Here is a 22,155-nt window from a genome sequence, read left to right as displayed (position 1 = left end):
TTGATTTCCCCGCATTATTAGTGGTATATACCACTTGAAATTACTTTGTATTTACTTGCTTACATACATATTAGATCCATGTATAACAGAGGTTCTTAATCTCCTTTACGCATTCTGGTGAAGCCTAAACACTTCTTCTCAGGATGACATTTTAAAATTTAGCATAAAGTAGAATACATAGGATTACCAAGGAAGCAAGTTATGTTGAAATTCAGTTATCAAAATGTTTTTTTAAAAAGTTGAAGTCATAGGACCCAGGTTAAGAAGCCCTTCTTTAGAAGAATTTTAAGTTTCTTGAGGGAATGTTTTGTCTTTGTCTTTGTTTCCCAAGGATTGAGGACATACTTTCCCACACTTAAAACCTTCATATTCTAATCAGTTCTAATCAACAGAATTAACTGGCTTGAGACATAAGTAGGTAGACGTACTGTATTGGCTGACATTTTTATCAGTGACTTATGTGAAGATAGAGATAGCATTCCTATAAATTTGCTGAGGCGAAGTTGGGAAGGATAGCTAACACACTGAAAAACTAGCATTGCAACATTTCTTTCAGTGAATTAGCTCTGAATCCCTACCCTGCTTTTTTTTTTTACTTGTAAAACCCCTTTTTCCATAAACTTTTTCTTCTCTTTAAGTATCCATCTTAACCCCCTTAGTCTGTTATAGACTTAAATAAATATCACTGTTACTGGCTATACAATTTATTAGCAGTGTAACAATACAAAGACATATTTAAATATTTAATGATATATTAGCTATAAGAAAGATCACAGCCTACTTCTAACCATCAGATTCAGCTGTGGATTCCTTCCCAGACACTGGTGCCATGGCCCACCATTGAATTCTCTCAGGATGTCAAGTAATCTACCAAATTTTCTAGATAGAGTTTCCCTGGCTTGTCTTCTCCAGAGGATGAGCCAAACTCTGTTCCCTCAGAAGTGGTTTCAGTCTTCACAGAAGAGGTTTTCTTAGTCCCTGCCCTCTGTGCCTTACTCTCTTTCCAGCTGTGGCAGTTAACTGTCACCGAATGATAGTTAAATTGTCTCCCTCCAGGATGCTATTTCCTGTCTTGAAGATTCGGTAACAGTATCCAGAGCCTCTGTGAAAGAGGCTGTTGAAGCTGGGCCTCCATCTACTCTGTTTGCAGCCCAGTCTGCTCTTCACCCTCAGCCTGAGGCCTTCCCTTCATGAAGAACCAGTCATTGGGCCTCTCTGTCTCTTGAAAGTTCTTAGACTGTATTTCATGATCTCTATGTCACCAGGCCGGCTGTGCTAGTTCTCCTTGATCTTTCTGGAACTTTTCACACCATTGTCTACCCTCTCCTCCTGGATATCCTTTCCTTGAACAAGTTCAGAGATACCATGTTCCCTAGTTTTGTGACCCTGGGCAAATCACTTAACCCTCCTTGCCTCAGTTTCCTCATCCGTAAAATGATCTGGAGAAGGAAATGGCAACCAGTCTAGGACCTTTGCCAAGAAAACCTCAAATAGGGTCATGAAGAGTCAGACATGCCTGAAATGACTTAAACAATAACAATTCACAGCTTGTCCTTTTTTCCATTTTTTTGGCCACAGATGTGTGTCCTTGGCTAAGTGCTCCATCTTTCTTACTGGCTTTAAATCTCTGCCCTGCTGAGCTCTGGGATAGATACAAGCCTATAGACATATTGAGGCTAAGGTTAAGAACGCTTATTCTTAATTTTAGCATAATAAAAAACCCAGCACACTTAGTTAAATAGGCCCTGGTTATTCTTCTGTAACTTTTGTTTTTGGTATAGACTAGACTATCTAATGCCGGTCAAGATACGGATTGTTTAGCTCAGGCAACTCAAGATGTTGCATTCTAATAAGGGAGACAAAATCAGCAAGGTTGGAACTAATTGCATTTATAATCAGCAGAATACATTTAGGAGAAAAGGTCAAGCTGGGGCCAATTAATTAATTGCAGTAGTTTGTTGATTGTTTAATTGTTATACTTTTAGTCCATCTGCACCCCACTGTATTAATGTATTTATGCAATGTATAGAGGCAGCATGGGATAGTGGATAGAGAGTGGATTTTTGATTCAAGAAGACTGAAAGGCTAACGGTTCAAGACGAGATTCTGGTGCACCCTGGCTCTGTGACCCTGGATAAAAGTCTCTTAATCTCTCAGTACTCTAAGCAGTTCTCTAAGACTTTAAGTTCCAGAATGGTTACTGGTTTGTGTTGGTAGAGAACTCATCGTGAGTTCTTGATGAAATCACAGGTCTATACCAAAAAACTCCCCACCTTCAGATTTATATGAATCCTAGTCTCAGAAGAGACCATCTAGTCTCATCCCTTCAACAATAGAGTCTGAGCTATAAGTTCTGTCATTTACACTTTTTAGAAAGCCACTGTTTTGTCCTTTCTTCCAAAACCTAGACTTAAGGAGATGTAATAGTAGGATGGGGGGGAGGGGAAAGGAAGGGGGAAAGGAACAAGCATTTAAATAGCACCTACTATGTGCCAGATACTGTGCACTTTACGCTTTACCAACATTGTCTCATTTGATTCTTATGACAGCTCTGTGAGGCAGGTGGTGGTGGTATCACCATTTTGCAGTTGAGGAAACTGACTTGCCCAAGGTCAAACAACTAGTTAAGTATCTGAGTCTGGATTTGAACTTAGGTCTTCCTGACTCCAAGCACAGCGCTGCATACACTTCACTACCTTGCTCCTCTCTGGAAGCTGAATGTCAGTCGTTGTGTTTCTTCTTTGCTGTTGTTTCTGCCAGTTCAGTTCTGATCCTCTACCTTCTCTTTGAAATTTGACTCTTCATGAGTCCACTTGCCTATGAAGTAGATCTTGGGGATGATCACTTGAATTAGCCAGGACTTCTTTTATTTGCAGAAATGTGCTGAAATCATTGTGGCTCACCTTGGGTATTTGAATTACACTCAGTATACTGTCGTCGTGGGATTCGAGGACATGAAAGCTCTGAAGATCCCCATCAAAGATGTGAACTTCACAGTAAGTGCGCCAGTGTAGCACACATCCCCACTTAGCTCCACTTTCCTGTGGGGCCTTTTGTAGAACTGAACTGTTAACGGTGTCTGAATTGGATTGATTCCAGCCAGCCAGAAACATCAGGAGGTGAGGGTATTTTCCAGCCTACCTGTAAATTCTCAGGTCCTGTATAAAACACCAAAGCAAATAGGACTTTGAGGAGGCAGCATTGGCAATGGAAGCTTTGGCTCCTGGACTGGAAGTTTAGTGTAAGAAGGGTAGGATTATAATTTGAGAGGAAGGAAACAAAGATTTATTGAGCACTTACTGTATGCCAGCCACCGTACTAAGTGCTGGGGATGTGAATACAAACAAAAAGCGAGACAAGATTACACACCAGACGGAGCTGAAAAGGAGAGGCATGTGTGTGGGGGGAGGGGTGTCAAGGGCCTGGCATGAAGATGAAGCTGTCCAGTGTGTCCAGCATGAGGGAGCCTGGCTATGAAATCTGAAAGCCGGGAATGGACCCAGGACGGGGGAATGAAGGACAGCTTGGGTTCCTCACAAAATGAAGGCACTCACAAGTGGGAGAAGAGGGTGGGCCTTACAGAGTGACCTTCCGTAGTTGAATGCTCCAGGATCAGTAGGCTCCAGGTTATGCGAAGTTCCAGAAAAGCCTTGGTTATAGAGTTCAGGAATAATATATTGTGTTTTTTTTTCCTAGATATTCCTTTGAGATCTTTTTACTTCCCTTTAAACTATGGTGTTTCCCTGTTGAAATCTCTGAGTGAAGAAATTAGGAATTTGATCTGCAAGTAGCTCTGAGCTCATGTTGGCAGCAGCTCTAGAGGGAAGCATAATTGACTCCCCTGGTGGCCTCTGTGGCTTTCCTATTCTGGGCAGAATCTCTGAAGGTTAGATAAAAGCATTGGAAGAGCTGTGCATAGCAATTAACCTATTTATTCCTTGAGGTGTTTTCCACCCAGCCTGCTTGGGGATTCCTTTACTCCAAAAGGATACAATTAGACCAAAAAGATTTTGTGTTGGGGGTTGTAGTGATGCAGAATGACTCAAAATATGACGTAAATGAGCTGGTTCTCTTCCCTCAAAGAGTAAAGTGAAGACTTTCCTGTAGTTTTTTAATAGCAAAAGGACTTTGAAGCTGGAGCTAGCAAATTGACTGACACCTCTCAGGGCTTAAACACAAATTTTCAGAAATCTAAATATTCCATGGGAACATACTCATTTTCTTTTCATTTCAAAACATTTCAAAACATTCATCCAAGATAATCTTTGAAGTTCAAAAGTAAAAGAAAATCTATTTCTTCTACATTCTGGTCCTGACTCTAATGTTAATGAGTTAATGTTAATGATTCTAGGCAAATGATTTCACCTCTTTGAGTCTCTCTTGGTTGATCTGCAAAATAAGTCCCTTCCTTTTCTAATATCCTCTGACTTCAGGCTGATAAGTGAGGACCTGATTTGTATTCCATGGAGTTGTGATGCTGCATTCTGATGCCCGAAGCCCAAGTGAGCACAAATAACTAGCTGTTCTTACCCTTTCATTTTGCATCCTCCCCAGGGTTGGGATACAAAGGAACACTCAGCAGAGGTGTTGGGCTCATACCCAAAGGAGCCAGTTCAGACTAACTAGCCAGCTCCCATTAAAAAGAAAGCTGCTTATTGGTACAAAGTGAGATGGAGGAAAAGGTTTTTGAAATTCAGGGTAAACGGGAAAAAAGAGGCAGTTTGGCACCGGGGCTAGAGTGCTGGCCTCATGGTGAGGAAGGTATGGGGGTTAACTCACCTCCGGCACGCCGGTTGCGGCCTAGCAGGTCTCTGAACCTTCTAGTACTCCAGCCTGTTCTATAAGCAGACTGTGAGTTGCACATTAAATGACACTTTGGATATTAACATATATTCCCTGAGAGTTCCCTCTATCAGTGAAATTCTAGGTCTATCCACCACCCCACCCCCCAAAAACAAGAAAGAAGAGAAATTTGGTGATCAGAGGATTAGCTGCAGTCCTGCTTTTTGCACTGGTGCCAAAGCGTCATGCAGTAATATCCTATTTCTGTGAAACGTCCATATAGCATAGAGCCAGTATTTTCATTTTTAGCAAGGTCTCTTTTTGCGGTAGCATCTCTGCTGTAGCAGAGTGGCTCTGTTTTCTCCATAGGTTTTTGTGATACTGCTGCTAAAGGGGGCAGCCATGTGAAGAAGTACTGTTCTATTATGCCAAGTGGCAGGATGCTGAGACTTTTGGCCAGTGCTTACTGGTTAATGAAAGAAATTATTTGTCTTCTGTAAAGGGCAGGCAGAGTTTATTTTCTGGCGAAATACTTAATGTACAAATGCTCTGAGTATATGGAAATTTAAATAATGCCACATCCACATGAAAGTTGATTTGCCAAAGATTTGCAGTGGAAAGAATGCTGAATTTGGAGTCAGAGGACCTGAGTTTTACTACCAGCCCTGCCTCTTAAAGCTCTGCAATCTTAGACAAATTGCTTCGACTTTCTGGGCCTCAGTTTCCTCATCTGTAAAATAAGGGAGTTGGTCCAGATGACCATAAAAACTTTTCGTGTTCTAGATCTGTCATCCTGTGAAATGCCATTCTTTAATTATTTTCAGCAGTTAAGATTTTTCTTTTTTTCCCTTTACAGTGGAGGACTTACAATCCATCTTTTTCACAAGTGGAAATTTGGTTCCGATTTGTCTTTGTGGTGTTTACATTCATGGTCACTGTAAGTGCTCTTCGTCTGTCAACCTGTATTTGAAAATTCTTCCAATGAAGATAGAACTAGTATAATTAGTGATTAAATAAAAAAAAACTTAGAAAGATGTAACTAAATACCAAATGATATTTTGTAATATGTTAGTAGATGTTTAATATGTCTGGTAGCAAACTGCAGTTCATTAAGGAAAAGAGCACCCTCAAGTAATAATACGGTATCTGTTAGTAAGAATTATGGTTTAATGTGGCCTTGGTTACTGGAGAGGCAGTATGGTGTAGTGGATAGAGAGCTGGCCAGAATTATCTTGGATCAAGCCCCACATCTGACATATATTGTCTGTGTGACCCCAGGCAATTAATTTAATCTCTCTTTAAGACTGTAACTTATAGAGAAGGGGCTGACCTGCACGGATGGAGGGAATTTCCTTATTTGGGAATTCTCTGTAACAGTGAAATAACAGGTCCAATCCCTATCTTCTACCTCTGTCCCCTGTAGGAAGGGTTCTTAATCTGTGCTCTGTGTACTTGTTTTTTAAGTATGATATATATAGCTTCAGTACAGGTAGTTTCCTTTGTAATCCTGTGTATTTTATTTTATATATTTTAAAACAGTATTCTGAGAAAAGACCTGTAGGCTTCACCAAATTGCCAAAGGTGCATGATACAAAAATAGGTCAAGAACCCCACCCTCTAATTATTTTTAATACTAGATTGGGTAGGGGGAGGTAATTCTTATCATATTAATGTTATGCATAATCTCAACCTGCTATAAAGGAAACATGGTGTATTTAAAATGAGCCCTCTTCAAATCTGGATCCAACACATCTTGGCTTTCTATTTGGCAAGCTTGGGAAGAGTTCTTTGGCTTGCCATGGCAAATGAGGTATTAAGTAGTGGTTTTAGAAAGTGTGCATTGCAGATTTCTTTGCCAAATTTGTTTCCTATGTCAGAAAATACGTAGGAAACACAGAAAACATTTCTAGGGAAAAGTATCTGAACTTGGAAATAACAGGTAAAAATAATGACCTGTTCTTTGAAGAAGTAAACACACAACAAATGGAAAGGGATATATTCCTTCTAGTAGAATGATATTCCCTGACACAGTAACATTTCAAGGGGTTGCAGTTGAGGACTTTGTCTTTATTATATTTTTCCCTGATATATGATGGGCAGCAGGGGTCATTCCCTAGACACATTCAGTGGTAGTGAATGTGCCTACTCCAGGTGCCACTAAAGGGAGACTTGCTGCCTGGTAGTCATGGGAAACTCATAAATTTCTTGAGGAGTGGGCGACATGGTGCAGTGGAAAGCATACTAGATTGGAAATCTGAGGCCCTGGGCTTCAAATCCATTTCAGTTCACTGCCCTGATGTTATCCATGATGGGGTCTTGCAGAAAGGCAGTGTGGTATAATGCTTAAGAGTGCTGGACTGGGAGTCAGGAAGGCCTGTGTTCAAATCCTGCCTGTGATACTTACTAGTTATATGATTCAGGGCTGGTCACTTAAACTTTTAACTTCAGTTTCCTTCACCTGAAGGGGTTGCATTCAGTGGCCTCTAGGGTCTCTTTCATCTTGAAATCTATGGTACTGTGATTCTGTGATCTCTAAGGTTCCTTCTCATTCTAAATATGTGGTCATAGGCTACAGACTTCAGAGTTGGAAAGGACCTAAAGCTGCTGTGTGAGTATGTGACAGGACTCTGTCACGTTGGATATCCCCTTATCGTAGAACTCATTTGGTGGTAGTTGTTTGGAAGTTGAGGATATGAGCAAGAGAGACCTGGCTTCTGGTGAACTCCTCCCTTCTAAGGCTTTTTGTAAGAGTAATTCTAATGAATGCAGCAATGCTCCTGGGGCCTCCTTGGTCCGAAACAATCACTTTGGCCTTCTGTACTTGTGACTAAGCCATAACCTAAGGCCTGTGCGGGTGTATCTCATTTGGCCACATTAATAGATGCTCAGTGTCCTGGTCAGACCACATCTGGAGTAATGGATGGTACGTTTTGGAGAGGATGTTGACGAGCCAGAACATCATAATGACTGGGCTCATATAGCACTTTAAGGTTTCAGAAGTTCCTTCAGCAGGGCTGTGAGGCGGGTAGTACAGCTATTACGAACTTCATTTTATAGATGAAGAAGCTGAGGCTGTACAAAAATAAGTGACTTTCCATGATCATGCAACTAGTAAGTCCATGAGGCAGCTTCAGAGCCAGGTGTCTGACTCTGATTTTATAGCTGAGCCCACTATCCCTTGTTATCCAAAGAAAGAGGATCAAAAGGACTGAAAATCATGCCACACATGAGGGGACTTGAAAGGCAGGTAGAGTGAGTTAGAAATTATATTGTAGGAAATAAGAATCCACTGAAAATTTTGATTTTGCTTTGTTTTTGATTGACATCATCATTTCTTCTTATTGGCCCAGTGCAATTGGTGCCTAATGGAAATTGTTAGAGACCGTTTTAAAAAGCAGAACAAAACACAAACCGTTGTCCTCGTAGTCTTTGAGTTTTTAATTCCATTAAATATGTCCTTTCTATGCTACATAATAGATAAGGCTATTGAACAATTTTTTTAGACTCTGGATTTCCTTACCTCTTATGTGGGGAGAATGGACTAGATTTCTGAAGTTCCTCCTAGTTCTAACATTTATGTATGCAGATGTAGTTTTGAGACTGTCATTCCCTAGCTGCAGATATCATGCTTCTTTTAATGAATCCCAAGGCCATTGAATGCAGTAGCTTTAGTATTTTTAATATGTCATATTGGTTCTACAGTTTATCTAACTATAATAAAAAATTTTAAACTAAGAATACAAACATCTCTTCTTAACCAAAAGCTACTCTTTAAAAGTGACATAACTATATTTTTATGTATTAATTTAAAATTACATTGTAAACAGGCAGAAAGAAAATGATTTTATACAGTATCCACCCTAGAGAAGCTGCATAGTGTAGTGGGTTGGTCATTTGGAGACCTCGCTCCCAGGCTTAAACTCTACTGACTTGCTGTAGGACTTTTGGTAAGTCCATTCCCCTCTCTGGGTCTGTTTCCTCAAGTCTTGAGGGAAGAGGCTGGATTAGATGATTTCTGAGGTCTGTTCCAGTTCAAACATTGTGTGTATGTAGGACTTAATGGTGGAGGGAGCACTGGTTTTGGAGTCAAGAGGCTTGAATCCCAGCCCTGCCTCATACTTCCTGTGTGACCTTGAGCAAATCACTTAACCCCCTCGGCCTTCAGTTGCCTCAGCTTCAAAAGGAGGTTATTGGGCTAGATGGTCTGTGAGGCTCCATTTAGCTCTAAATCTATGGCCTGAGGCGAAGTGTACCAGCTATGCTTCTGTTAGTGCTCCCCAAGACTGCATTAGATTTTGGGGGGAGCTGCTTTATTACATTGTTTACTGTTACTGAGCTTGAAACCCACCAAATGACAACTCATTACCCATATCCTTCAGGTTCTTTTAGTAATCTGGGATGTAGCTTGTCCAGGCCTTGTGACTTGAACTTGTTGAGGGCTGTTGGGTGCTCTCTTTCCATCTCCCCTCTTCTCTTGGGTTTCAGTTTTCTTTTAATCATTTGTGTTCAGTCCGTTCCAGTCTAAAAGTCATTTTGCTTAGTAAAGAAAACAGAAATGAAGTAAGAATTGAATTAATTCTGTTTTCACTACATTATTCTGTCCCATTTACCTTAATCTGTGGGCTCATCACATTCTTCCGTCTTCCTCTTGTCCCTAACTTAGCTGAAGCTTTACTTAGCTTAGTTCCAGTTTTAAAGTAGAAGAATGTAAATTAATTGCCACAAGGAGAACAAAAGATCTCAGAAAGCACTTCAGTGCGTTCTGGCCAAACTGAGAAAGATGGCTGCCAAAGGCATCGCTGTGGTAGACTATCCACTTTTTTGGTAAAAGCTTTTGAAGGAGGGAAATAGATGATTATGAGCAGCGCCATCTCATAAAGCAAAGAAGAGCTCTGGAGAGTAAGGCCAGTTTAAAGAAAGCCTGGCAAGATATCTAGCCAAATAAGATTATCCCAAGGGAACTCAGGGACGAAAATGGAAGGACTTCAGACAGAAGGAAAAGATTTGCAAAAGTCATTACAATGAGCTGTTTTCTCCAACGAAGACCGCGAGACTGTCACCTACGGATCTTAATATCACAGTGCTACGCTGCTTGTAGAAGAGATAGAACTGGCGTTGCAGAGAGCAAAGATAGGGGAAGCGGCTGAACTGGAAGATGTAGAGTGAGAAGATCCGTACTGGAGGGAGCACAGTTGTGAGAGCATCAAGGGCGTGAAGTCTCAGATGGAAAGATGACAAACCCAGGCCTTAATTAATGTAGGGAGAAAAAAGCGGCGACTAAAGAACATAACTACCAACTGCTCTGCCTACTTTTCCATCTATACAAAATCTATGAGAGTCGCCTATACACCAATCAAAGGCTTCTCCAGTGAGGATATTTATATGGAATAAGCAGGCTTTCATAAGCAATATTCAGCAAGGGACCACACTGTTACCAAAGGTCCCAATGTACTTACTATTTGTTATGATTAGAAAGCGTTCGATTTGGGAAAAGAAAATACCACCTTATAAGCTCTTTAACCAGGTGCCTTGTTGTATATAAACATCAATTAAGATTTCTTGAAGATATAACCCCACAAAGAACCCTATTCAACATCACTGATAATAAACATCAGATGAGGAATAAACAGATAGATGTATGCTTGTCAAAGATATTCACCACCATGATGGAGAAGACCCAGTGCAGAATCCAAGTAGAAGAGGGATTCTGTATGGATGGTGAAGTCCTCTAGATGCTCTTATTTGAAAATGAGATTGTTCTGGGCCTTGATGCAATTGGCATATTACAGAGCCTCCTGGAAGGGCTCTACATTCAGACCTATCTATTTATATTGTAAGCTCCTTGAGAAGAGGGACTGTTCCACTTTTGTCTTTGTATCAGAGGAGTTTGCTTGTCTATCCACTCAGGAAAGACCACATGGATAAAGAATGTTGCCAGCATTTTAGCATTCGTTTGGCTAGGTACACCATGAAGCTTGCCCATCAGTAGATATATGTGGGACAGACGGGACAGATGGACAGTGAGTTGAATCCAAAGTTGAAGAGGAGGGAGGAGAATAGACTGGATTGCCTTCTGAAAATTGCAAAGCTTCCTTGTTCCTTATTCCTTGCTGTTAAAGCAAAATTGCCTGCCTTTGTAATACCAACATGCTTGTGGTATTACAACATGGTAGCTAGACATGGAATACAATTATCCCTGAAGAATTAAAAACAAATATTACACAAAGGGCAGTGGAGAGGTGTATGGTGAGTGTAAGTAGTCTCCAAAATAATCCGTGAAGAACTCTGGAGAACATGACTAAAAGGTATCATCAAGTATGATAGAAAGAAAATGTGGATTGATCATATGGCAAGAGTGAAGGGTGACAGGTAGACAGCTAGAGTGTGGCATAGTACTCTCACAATATCAAGAGAAAGCAAGAAAGGCTTCTGGTTGGCAGACTTTTGAGAGATCGGTGACTTGGATTTCAATATGCATCCTGAGAGGGAGCTCCTGAATCAGGGAGATTATGGATCCACTTCAATGACATTGATTGCCTCCCCAGCCCATTCTGAGGCCGAGGGCTTTCACTAGGGCCAGTCACTTACCTCAGCTTCCACAATCCAGACCTGGTTTTTTAAAAATTTAGTTGACGGTCATCCACATATTTTTCTTCAGTTAGATTTCTCCTTTTCTCTTCTTAAGGAGAATCATTTGTGTTCCTGTCTTCAGAATTTCATTCTTGAGAGTTTCCTATACTCTTGGGTCAACTTCCCTAGAGAGTTTTAGGCCACAGAATCCTCTCTGTCTTTTCTGTGAATGCTTCAGAATTTCCTCGAACAAAATGCCGCCTGTGTATAAGATGATGCCCACTTTTCCTTTCCTTCTTCTGGCACAAACTCCAAGATGACACAGTTACTTTCTCCCAACATTGCTACCACTTCTACTGCAATAGCTCGTTTCTCCTTGTTGGTCAGTATCAGGTCTCTTCACAAAATTAGATCTTTTTTAAAAGTTCACTTCATAAAAAATTCTTATACCCACCCTTTGTGAGCTACTTTGAAAATAGCTTAGTTTGCTCATTCACAAAGCCAGAACATCCACCTTTTTCATTGATCGTGTTGGCAGTGTGGGAGATGGTATAGGTTTAGGCTTGTTAAGGTCAGTAGGACCAGCTTATTATAAAACACTGCTCTTTAAAAGTAGTCCAATGGGGAAACCTCTGCCAAGTGCTTTGAGCATTTGGAGATACTCTGAAAGGGGCATTTTGAAAATCCCTAAACTGAGGCAGGTTCTAGGTCTGTTCATCTTAGCCTTTCCTGCTGGAGCCCTGTTTCTTCTTCAAGAGAGCTGCTTGGGGAGCCCTGCAGATGGCTCTCTTGAGAGGCAAGGTGGCTCAATTAATTCAGCAATACCATGTAATACCGGCCCTGCCATTTAGCATCTGGGCTTTTGAGCAAATAGCTTCTCCTCCTTTCTTTGCCTGTTCCATCTCTGAATCAGGAATAATGATATCAGCCTGCCTCAGGAGGGAGGTGGTGAGGGGTGATTATTTTGTTCCAAGTGATTTATGTTCATGATATTTCAGGTTCTGTCTGTGTCCTTATGATAGCCATTTGTGACCATGTTAGGGGGTCCCATTAGCAATGATTTCACCATCTTATCCCCATTGTCAATTGATTACTTCAATGAATGACAGTACTTTATTTAGCCCAGGACCAAACTCAGTGAGGTCTTAGCCTGACACTCAAACCATGGATTGATTTGGGAGGCTAGAATAAGGCACTGTGCCTTTCAGAAAAGAATGACAGCTATAATAAGCACCTTGACTGATAAGATGTGAGCAAAGATGTGTCTGTTTTTAGCAGTTAACGTGAGCTGTTGGTCTGGTTTGCAGTGCCTGTTTGCACATTCCCTCCGGAAATTCTCCATGAGAGACTGGGGAATTGAACAAAAATGGATGTCCATATTGTTGCCCCTGCTACTGCTCTATAATGGTGGGTATCCCCCCCCCCCATTTCTATGACTTATTTCAACGCATCTCATAGAACCTACCATCCTAAAATTTAGCATTGGAAGGGCCCTTAGAGGTCATTTAATCTCCCACCTTTAATACCAACTCATGGGCTCAGAAATAAGATGTTCATCATATGGTTACTCAGCCTGAATCCCTGATGTGTTGCCTCTTGGTGGTTCATGTTTAGCCCGACATGTAGCTAGTAGTTATTATCCTCAACAAATGAGTGACATTTTTGGTAGTTAAAATTTGGAAGAGCTACAGACGCAGCAGTTCTAGGAATATTTGCTGAAGGTAGCCAAATGCTGCTGTCTGCTCTCCATTACCTGCTCCAAAATTGGTATGCTCCTGGTGCAGACAGCATTCTGGATTCCCATGCCTGCAGCGAGAATCCAATGGCGACAGCATACGGCACTCAGTGATTATTGCTAGAACAATCTGTTAATTTGCTTTCTGGTTTTTAAAAAAATCACAGCCTAGGATCAGCCTTGGGGGGGAAATGGAGTTGGTGAATTTTCCCCACCCTTCTCCTGTCTTCTTAATAACGATCAGAGAAAGCAACGTGGTTTAGTAGAAAGGGCTCTGAACATGGAGTCCTGTGGCCTTGGGCAAGTTACTTCTCCAAGTCTCAGTTTTGTGATCTGTAAAACGAGGAGAATAGCACTTTTCATTGACTGCTTTATCTCTGGATTGTTATGAAGAAAGTGCTTTGTAAAGCTCTTTATAAACATGAGTTATTACTGGCCCTTTTGCAATGATGCATTTTTGTATTGTCTTCCAGATCCATTCTTCCCCCTTTCCTTCCTGGTAAACAGTTGGTTTCCTGGCACGCTGGATGACCTCTTCCAGTCTGTGTTCCTCTGTGCGTTGTTACTCTTCTGGCTCTGTGTATATCATGGGATCCGGGTACAGGTGAGCAGAGGACTATCATACAGGAAGCTGTAAAAAGTTAGCCATTCATTCCTTTCCTACTGCTAAGGAGGTAGCATTTCAACATTGGCCTTTTGTCCCTCTTGCTCTGGGCTGCCATGGCTTTTCAAGGACAAGTGCATCTACAGGGACAATCTTCAGTACTCTGCTTAATGCTCTGTAAAAACTAGATGAATGTTAAATCATAATGATCTAAAATTAACTAAAGGCAAGTCTGCTAGAATTAATATCATTAATAAGAGTTTCTCTTCCTTCTTTTTGTCTCAATAGGGAGAAAGAAAATGTTTAACATTCTATTTTCCCAAATTCTTTATTGTTGGACTGCTATGGTTGGCGTCTGTCACATTAGGAATATGGCAAACGTGAGTAATTTCATCGTATGCTAAATGCAATACCCAGATGCCCCTGAGAAAGGGAGACAATCGTCATAGGTCATTTCAAAGGAACCTGCTGGAATACATTTTATATCTGTACTAAATGACTGTTTTATTCTCAGCACTAAAGGGACACATGAGATGGTGGTAGCCAGAAATGGAGAAGATCAGCTTCATTTTGGGTCTCTGTGGGGTACAAACAAAATGCTTTATTTTAGAAAAAATGTAAAACTGGTCCCATACCAGTTACTCAGGTATTTGGCTTGTTCATTGTATCTTTGGCTCTTCTTTCAGTCAGATTACTGTGGATATTTCTTTCTTAGTATTTATGCCCTTATGGAAACATAGTATAACCATGGAGTTCTGTTTTATAACTCGGGCACTAGAGATACTCTGGTAGTTGTTAGGTTGTAGAGCATGCTTTGGCCAGTGTTGTATCCAATGTAATGTCATAGCAGGTGATGTTACAGAGTTCTGAGCTCATTTTCACTATTTACTCACTTTTAGTTTTTATTTGTCTATAAGACCATTATTGTTAGCCAGTTATTCTAGACCTTTACTCTGGTTAGTCATTTTTCTTTATGGTCTTTTATTCTTCAGTGCTACTGTATAGCTGGACACATCTTTTGGGGAAAAAAGACACCAACATTGTTAAAGGGTGTCTGGAAGAATTTTCAAAATAGGCCTTGCAGATGAAACAGCCTTTAAATTGGAAACTTTAGTAAGAAAATGCTACATTTCTCACTGAAAGCCATATTTTACCATTGACTACCGGGCACCTATTTAATATTTATCTGATTGTGTGAACTTATCCTGAGTTAGTAAAGTTACTATTTTTTTTAAAATGTAAGGTGTGAGGTTTAGGATTTCTAGAAAATTTGAGATTGCTTTTAAAAGCAATTTTTAAATTTGTTGATAGTGTTGGCTTTTTAAAAATCAGATAATTTTTAAAAATATGTAATATTTTGTTTTTCCCCAATTAGACATTAAAACAATCTTTAGCATATTTTTAAAGTTTTGAGTTCCAAATTCTATTCCTCTTTCCCTCCTTTCTCCCTTCTTCCTAAGACAGAAAACAATCATGTACAACATTTTGATATTAGTCATTTTGTACAAGAAAACTCAAATAAGAAAGAAAGAAGGAAAGAAAGTGAAAAAGGGCATGTTTCGATCTGTATTGACACAGTATCAGTGCTTTCTCCGTAGGCAGGGAGCATGCTTCATCATGAGTCCTTTGGGATTGTCTTGGATCATTGTATTGCTGAGAAGAGCCAAGTCATTCACAGTTCTTCACTGTACGATATTGCTGTTACTATGTACGATGTTCCTCTGGTTCTGCTCACTTCATTTTGCATAGGTTCATATGTATCTTTACAGGTTTTTCTGAAATCAGCCTGCTTGTCATTTCTTATAGCACGATTAACTTTCCATCACAATCGTATACCACAGCTTGTTTAGCCATTCCCCAATGGATGAACAGCCGCTCCATTTCCAATTCCAAGCCAGTACAGAAAAGAGCTGCTATAAATATTTTTGTACAAATAGGTCCTTTTCCCTTTTTTGGGATGTCTTTGAGATATAGACCTAGTAGTGGTATTATTGGATCAAAGGGTATGCATAGCTTTATAGCCATTTGGGCTCAGTTCCAAGTTGCTCTCCAGAATGGTTGGATCAGTTCACAATTCCACCAACAGTGCATTAGTGTCCCAGTTTTCCCACAACCCCTCCAACATTTATCATTTTCCTTTTTTTTTTTCATACTAGCTAGTCAAAATCAGATAATCATTTAAAAATGAATAACCTAGGGCAAAGCTTAATTTAATGTCTTAAATTAATGTCTGATCTTTGTTTTTTTTTTTGTTAGGGTAAATGAATTACATGACCCAATGTATCAGTATAGAGTCGACACAGGCAATTTTCAGGTAAGTGTAGTTTGTGAAATCAGAGTTTATAAAGTAGTGTTCAGAATTGTATTATTTTAAATCGGTCTTTTGGAATGGGGTCATTTAAGTTTTGAAATAGGAAACTTCCTGAGAAAAGTGTGCAAGAAATATCATCTTCCACCTGGGCTTTTCTTTTCATTTCCCAGAATTCTTGATAGGTCATTCCTGATTTGCCAAGAAAGAGAAAAAAATTGTTTATATTCTGACCCAGTCATAACCAACTTAAAAGCAAGTTTGTTTTTTTAATTGTTCATTGAATCACTTGTTTAGTTAGGTGGAAAGGTGGGTATCTACAATTTGGTGATTTTTCACGTTGTCTCTTGGTAGCTAGGTTCCTGACGCTCATTTCTTCCTTTGGAGTGTATATACAGAATTGGGCTGGTCCTCGGTGACCCTGATTCTCCCACTCTAATCCATTTTCCATTTTACTGCCAAAGTGATTTTCCTAAAGCACAGGTCATCTCCCCACCCCCTCACTCTGTAAGCTCAAGTGACTTCCCAGTAACTCCGGGAGCAAACATAAAGCCCTCTGTTTAGCATTTAAAACCCTTCACAACCTGGTCCCTTCCTGTCTATCCAGTCTCCTTAACACCTTACTTCCTTCCATACACTCTCCAATCCAGCCACACTGGCCTACTTGTACAAAGCATTCTACCTCCAGATTATGCCATTTCACCATCCCCCTTCCTGGAATGTTCTCCCTCTTGTCCTGTTGCCTCCCTGGGTTACTTCAAGACTCATCTCAAATCCCACCTTCTACAGCAGGTCTTTGCTGATTCCTCCTACTGCTTGTACCTTCCCTCTGAAATTGTGTTCCATCTACTCTATACATGCATGATATGTACATAGTTATTTATATATTGTCTCCCCCATTAGAATGTGAGCTCTTTAAGGTCCTGGATTATGTTTTTGCCTTTTTTTGTACTCCCAACACTTAGCCCAGTGCCTGGCACATAATAAGCATTTAATAAATGCTTTTTGACTGACTAATCATAATTTTAATGACCAAGCTTGGGGCCAGAAAGACAGCTATTACACTGGAGAACAGAGACACTCCAAAAAGATCCTGATGGGCCCAAATGTTGGGCTTAATCTAATAAGATGAAATATAATAGGAATAATCATGTAAAGTCTAACCTTTGGTTAAAAAAAAAAAGCAAAACTTCCTAAGTACAAGATGGGGAAAGAAATCACTTCATCTGGAAAGAGTCAATATAAGGTCAGTTTAGCCAACTACAAGGTCAATATAAGTCAATTTAGCCAAAAACTCTTATATGATCTTTAAGAAAGGCAGAGAACATCTATGATGGAGGAGAAGCAATAGTCCTGTACTACTTTTCCCTGATCACAGCACATGTGGAATATTGCCCTCAGTCCTGGGTACCGTGTTTTTGGAAGGACAATGATAAGATGGAGCACATTCCGAGGAAAGCAGCTGGAATGTGGAAGAGATGGTGCCAGGTGAAGATCAGTTAAAGGAAATGGGGGTGTTTTACCTGGAAAATAGAATATTTCATATAATATAATATAATATAAATAGAATATAATAGAATGAGGTAACTGGGTTCAAGTATTTGAAGGACTGTCAAGGGTGAGAGGGATTAGATTGGTCTTGCTTGGATTCAGACGGCTGGATAAAAGAAAAACAGGTCTTCCTAAAAAGCCAAACTCTTTAGAAGTATAATGTGCTGACCTTGGAGGTCTTTCAAGCGAAGACTGGCTGACTGCTTGTCTGGAGTGCTAGAGAGGGGGATTTTGTTCAGATGGGAATTGGGCTATGTACTCTCTGAGCCTCCTCTGCTTTGAGATTCTGTGATTGAAAGGTTTGTGGAGACTTTTCTTCACTGAAGGATGAATTCATTTGGAAAATTGGTATGAGCCTTCCTGTACCAGGACCTTAGCCCAGTAATGGGTCAAATGAGGTCTTTGGCTACCAGAACTCATTCTTGAGGAGAGAATTTTGCTTTATATTTTATAGAGTATGCTCTTCCATTGCATAGTAGAAAGAAGGCTGTACTTAGGAGTCAGGAGACTTGAATTCAGATCAGGTCTATGTTAGCTGTGTGACCATGGATAAGACACTTCACTTCTCTGATTCTCGTTTTTTTGAAATCTGCAAGATGGGAATAGTAATATGCATACCACCTTTCTCAAGGAGGTGATTCTGAAGAAAGCGCTTTGTAAACTTTGAAGAGTTAATCGAGGCTATGATTTTCTTGCCACTCAGGCTGCAGTGCAAAAGTAAGCCACTAGGGGGCTCCAGAGTCACTGAACGATACCTTGAGAGAGAGGACCAAGCCAGAGTTTCCTGGTGATGCAAGTCCTTCTGAAGCACTTGACAGGTCTTTTATTATATTAATGACGTCAGAACTCCTGAGCACTCTTCTGAGTCCAGCCACCAAATAGCATTTCTAGCAGAAGAGTATAGCCTTTTCAGAAGAAGAACGTAGAGTATTCAAGTTGGAAAGATCATAGAAAGGGAAGAGAAGTATTTATTAAGCACCTACCATGTGCCAGGCCCCATGCTAGTTGTTTTTCAACTTTTATCTCATTTAATCCTTGCAACAATTCTGAGAGGTAGGTGTTATTATCATCCCCACTTTACAGATGAGGAAATTGAGGCAGGCAGAGGTTAAGTTATTTGCCCAGGGTCACACAGTATCTGAGGATGTATTTGAACTCAGGTCTTCCTGACTCCAGACCTAGTGCTTTATCCACTGAGCCACCTATCTGCTTCATTAGGGATTAGCTGTGTGTTTTGAGGAAGGAAGGAGATTTATAAATGGTCTGAGGAAAGGCCCTCATTGCACAGAGTGGTTGGAAGTGTGTGAGTAGTGAGCCTGAGTGGAGAGTGAAGGGGCAGAGCATTTGGAAGTGAGATGAGCTGGAAGCTGGGGAGTGGGAGCTTTTGGTCTTCTTCCCCATTGTCTGCTCTTCCTTTTTAATGCTGCTCAGTAGCACCTGGCCTAGCAGTGGCTGGGATCCTTTATTTCCTATATGCAAACCCAGCATTTGGGGTTTCTCCTTCTTACCTAAAGTGGGTAGCCTCTGTTAGTTTACAGGGTTCTCAGTTTCTGGGATTCCTTCATCTGCTACTCATCAGATCCAGAGAGCTTTGGACTCTATTTCATGTCTGCATTTTCTAAGGATGCTAACGATGTACAAAATTCCTAACATCTATAAGCATTTCTTTTTGTTGCTCTGCCCAATTAGCAGAGGGAAGCATGACATGGTTTGCCAGTGGCCATGCAGGAAACTCAGGCAACATGCCAATACAGGGTCATTATTTTTTGTGGGTTGCCCTTGGACAGTCTTAATGCCATTTTTATTGTAATGAACAGGAAGTCGTGAGGTATGGGTTCTGTTCCTGGCTCTGCTGCATAGAGCAATGTGACCTTGGAAAGTCATTGAAAGTCTCTGGGCATTCATAGAATGAAGAGGTTGGACTGGATGACCTCTGAGGGACCCAGATCTATTATCCTGCCTTCCTTTCTGAGCATCATAAGATTTGGTAATCATGGGATCCTGTTCTGAGAAAGTGATTACACTCCTGTTCCTAGGGATAGCTTCAGAAGGAGGATCACCTGAGGTTGATACGTTTAAATGACATTTTTGTTTTGTTTGTTTCCAGGGGATGAAGGTTTTTTTCCTGGTGGTAGCTGGCATGTATATTTTGTATCTTTTGTTCTTGATTGTGAGGGCATGCTCAGAACTTCGCCATATGCCTTATGTTGGTAAGTGACACTTCTCCTAAGCTTCTAAGATTATGCCTGGTGGAGTTAATGCCTGGATGGATGCAGGGTTTTCCTGAGGTGGTCATAACCTTACCATGAGGAAGACACATAGAATAGACTTCCTTAACTTCTAGGGAACCCTCAGAGTTCTAGACAGTGCCCAAATATGAAACATAGGAGGAGTCCAGAGAAAGCCCTTCTGCATGAGGAGGCCTGGGCTGACCTTTTGGACTGATGCTTTTTAAAACAGTCATTGTGACTGTGCTAAAGCTGCCACAAGTCTGCTGCTGCTTCTGTAGCATGGTACTGAGAGAGTGCTGGAACCATTTCCAAGCCTCTGCTGCTCTAAGACCAACCAAGGCTCCCTTCACTTGAATCATGATCTCACCCTTTTCAGACCCAGCTGATGTTTTACCTTTATAAAACTTAAGTGCATTGAGTAACATCCTTTCGGGACTTCAGATGAAGGAGTCCAAATTAGGAGAGTTTGTCTTGAAAGTTTCCTGGGATGGGGTAATGTTTACTGCTAAGATTGCCTAAAATTGTCATTTTTTTGGTTTGTTGTTTCCAGATCTCAGGTTAAAATTCTTGACTGCATTGACTTTCGTAGTACTTGTCATTAGGTAAGGAAATCTTTCATCCAGAAACAAAAATAACACAAGCCTTTGTTCTTTTTTATTTTCTCCTTTTGAATATTGAATTTCAACATAAAAGTTCCAGCTGAATACTTAGGGCTAAATGGTGTCATATGTGTCTGCTGGCTAGAATGTCAGGGTGTGCTGATGGACTTCTAAGTCCCTTATGCCAAGTGGGAGGGAGGAATGCCAGGTGCCAGGCAGGTGGGTGGTGGAGAGGGGAAGCCATAGCCTGCTGCCATCCATCTGGCAAAACCAAGGACATTTACCTCCCTGGTGTTTTGAATGGTTGTGGCATAGGGTGTTTTCATTCATTAAATATTTCAGGAGTTACTCTTTGTACCGTGAAGAGGAGTTATTTTTCAAAGGTTTCAATCCCAGTGGCATACATTGAACACTCCTGGCTCTTCAGAGCTCTTTAATTGTGGTGATTTCTTTTGTATTTTCAGCACTTAGCACAGTGCTTGGCACATTGGGAAGCACTTAATAATGGATTTTTCATCCACTTATTCATCCTGAATATGACTTGTCACCATATGGTCCATGGAGGGGGAGTAGAATAGGAAGGGCAGAGCTGTGGTTTCTTCAGCATAGAGATTTCCCCGTAAGGAACTTCCCTCCCTCAAAGCAGATGGGCTGTCCGTTTAGAGAGTTGCCTTGGACACTGAAAACTTTGGTGACTTGCCCAGGGTCACACAGCCAGCCAGTATGTGTCAGAGGCAAGACTTTAGCCCCACCCTTTATCACTAGGTCATGGACAAGTATACTGTCCCTGAAGATTACTTTTAAAAATCAATTCCAGATTTTGGCTTGTTCTCTTGCCAGTGGTTTTCTCATCAGGATAGAGTGCAGAAAAGAACATTATAGTTTTCTGATAGCTAGGATTCAAAGGAAGTGGATAATCACTTCTGATTCCCTTGGCCTGTAAAGATAAAAGCCATTGCTTATAAAGACACCCACATGGGAGAGTGGGGCCTCGAGTTTTAGTGTGCCCTTCTACATATAACATGCAGTATAAAGTGGTTTTGACTAAACCAATGCGGCAGCAGACAGTTTGGGGTTTGAAAGATGTCAACAGAAATTATAAATGCTGTGCTGGGATGCTCCTTAGACAAAGAAGGATTGGGGAGAGTTTGGAACAAAATAGAGGAGATTAAAGCCTTTTTTTATTCTGAAAATTGCCCTATGTAATATTTTTGATAAATAATATCATATGTAATATTTTAGGGGATGAACTACTATTCTCACCACAATTTTAGTACAGAACCTCTCTTTGCTCTTTAGGAGACATTGGAGTAGAAAAGAGTGAACTTTTCCCTCAAAATGAAATTTAAACATTATCACAGCTCTCTCGCACACACACACACACGCACTTTGTGATTTCGCTCGTGTGGGTATTCCTTACATCTCCATAAATTTGAACCTCTTAATGTTACTGTGACCAAAAACATTATCACCTGTTGCCCTACCTTAGGCAGCAAGCATCTCTGAGCTTAGCTGGTGGAATCCTCGGATATCATGTTCAGCATCTGTCTGTTCCTGGGTGTACACGCAAACATTTTCCAGCTTGAGTGGAGTTTGTGCTCTGCTAGGGTTACCTCCAGCACACAAGGATGCTGTCTTGTGTGTGTTATTCATTTACAAGCATTTACTAAATGCCTGCTATGGACAAGACCGTCAGGGGCTTACAGTCTAATGGGGAATGTGTCATGGACATCAGTAAGCTTGATAACCGGGTAGAATATGACAAAAATTAAAAG

The 22,155-nt window shown here is 40.7% G+C and overlaps 1 protein-coding gene across 4 annotated transcripts in view; it reads left to right on the top strand.

Annotated features, from left to right (window-relative positions):
• TMEM181 (transmembrane protein 181) overlaps window positions 1-22,155 on the top strand; it is a 98,012-nt gene that overhangs the window by 67,787 nt on the left and 8,070 nt on the right. For all 4 annotated transcript variants that reach the window (XM_020986702.2, XM_020986701.2, XM_020986699.2 and 1 more), the window contains 8 exons: window positions 2,877-2,996; window positions 5,639-5,719; window positions 12,660-12,759; window positions 13,561-13,691; window positions 13,980-14,071; window positions 15,948-16,005; window positions 19,658-19,760; window positions 20,332-20,383. In XM_020986702.2, the coding sequence (XP_020842361.1) occupies window positions 2,877-2,996; window positions 5,639-5,719; window positions 12,660-12,759; window positions 13,561-13,691; window positions 13,980-14,071; window positions 15,948-16,005; window positions 19,658-19,760; window positions 20,332-20,383 (737 nt within the window). The remainder of the gene's footprint in view (window positions 1-2,876; window positions 2,997-5,638; window positions 5,720-12,659; window positions 12,760-13,560; window positions 13,692-13,979; window positions 14,072-15,947; window positions 16,006-19,657; window positions 19,761-20,331; window positions 20,384-22,155) is intronic.

The sequence above is a fragment of the Phascolarctos cinereus genome, unplaced genomic scaffold (assembly GCF_003287225.1).
Source record: "Phascolarctos cinereus isolate Bilbo 61053 unplaced genomic scaffold, phaCin_HiC Scaffold_5;HRSCAF=322, whole genome shotgun sequence".
Lineage (NCBI taxonomy): Eukaryota > Metazoa > Chordata > Mammalia > Diprotodontia > Phascolarctidae > Phascolarctos > Phascolarctos cinereus.
This window is presented reverse-complemented; position numbering and strand designations above follow the sequence as displayed.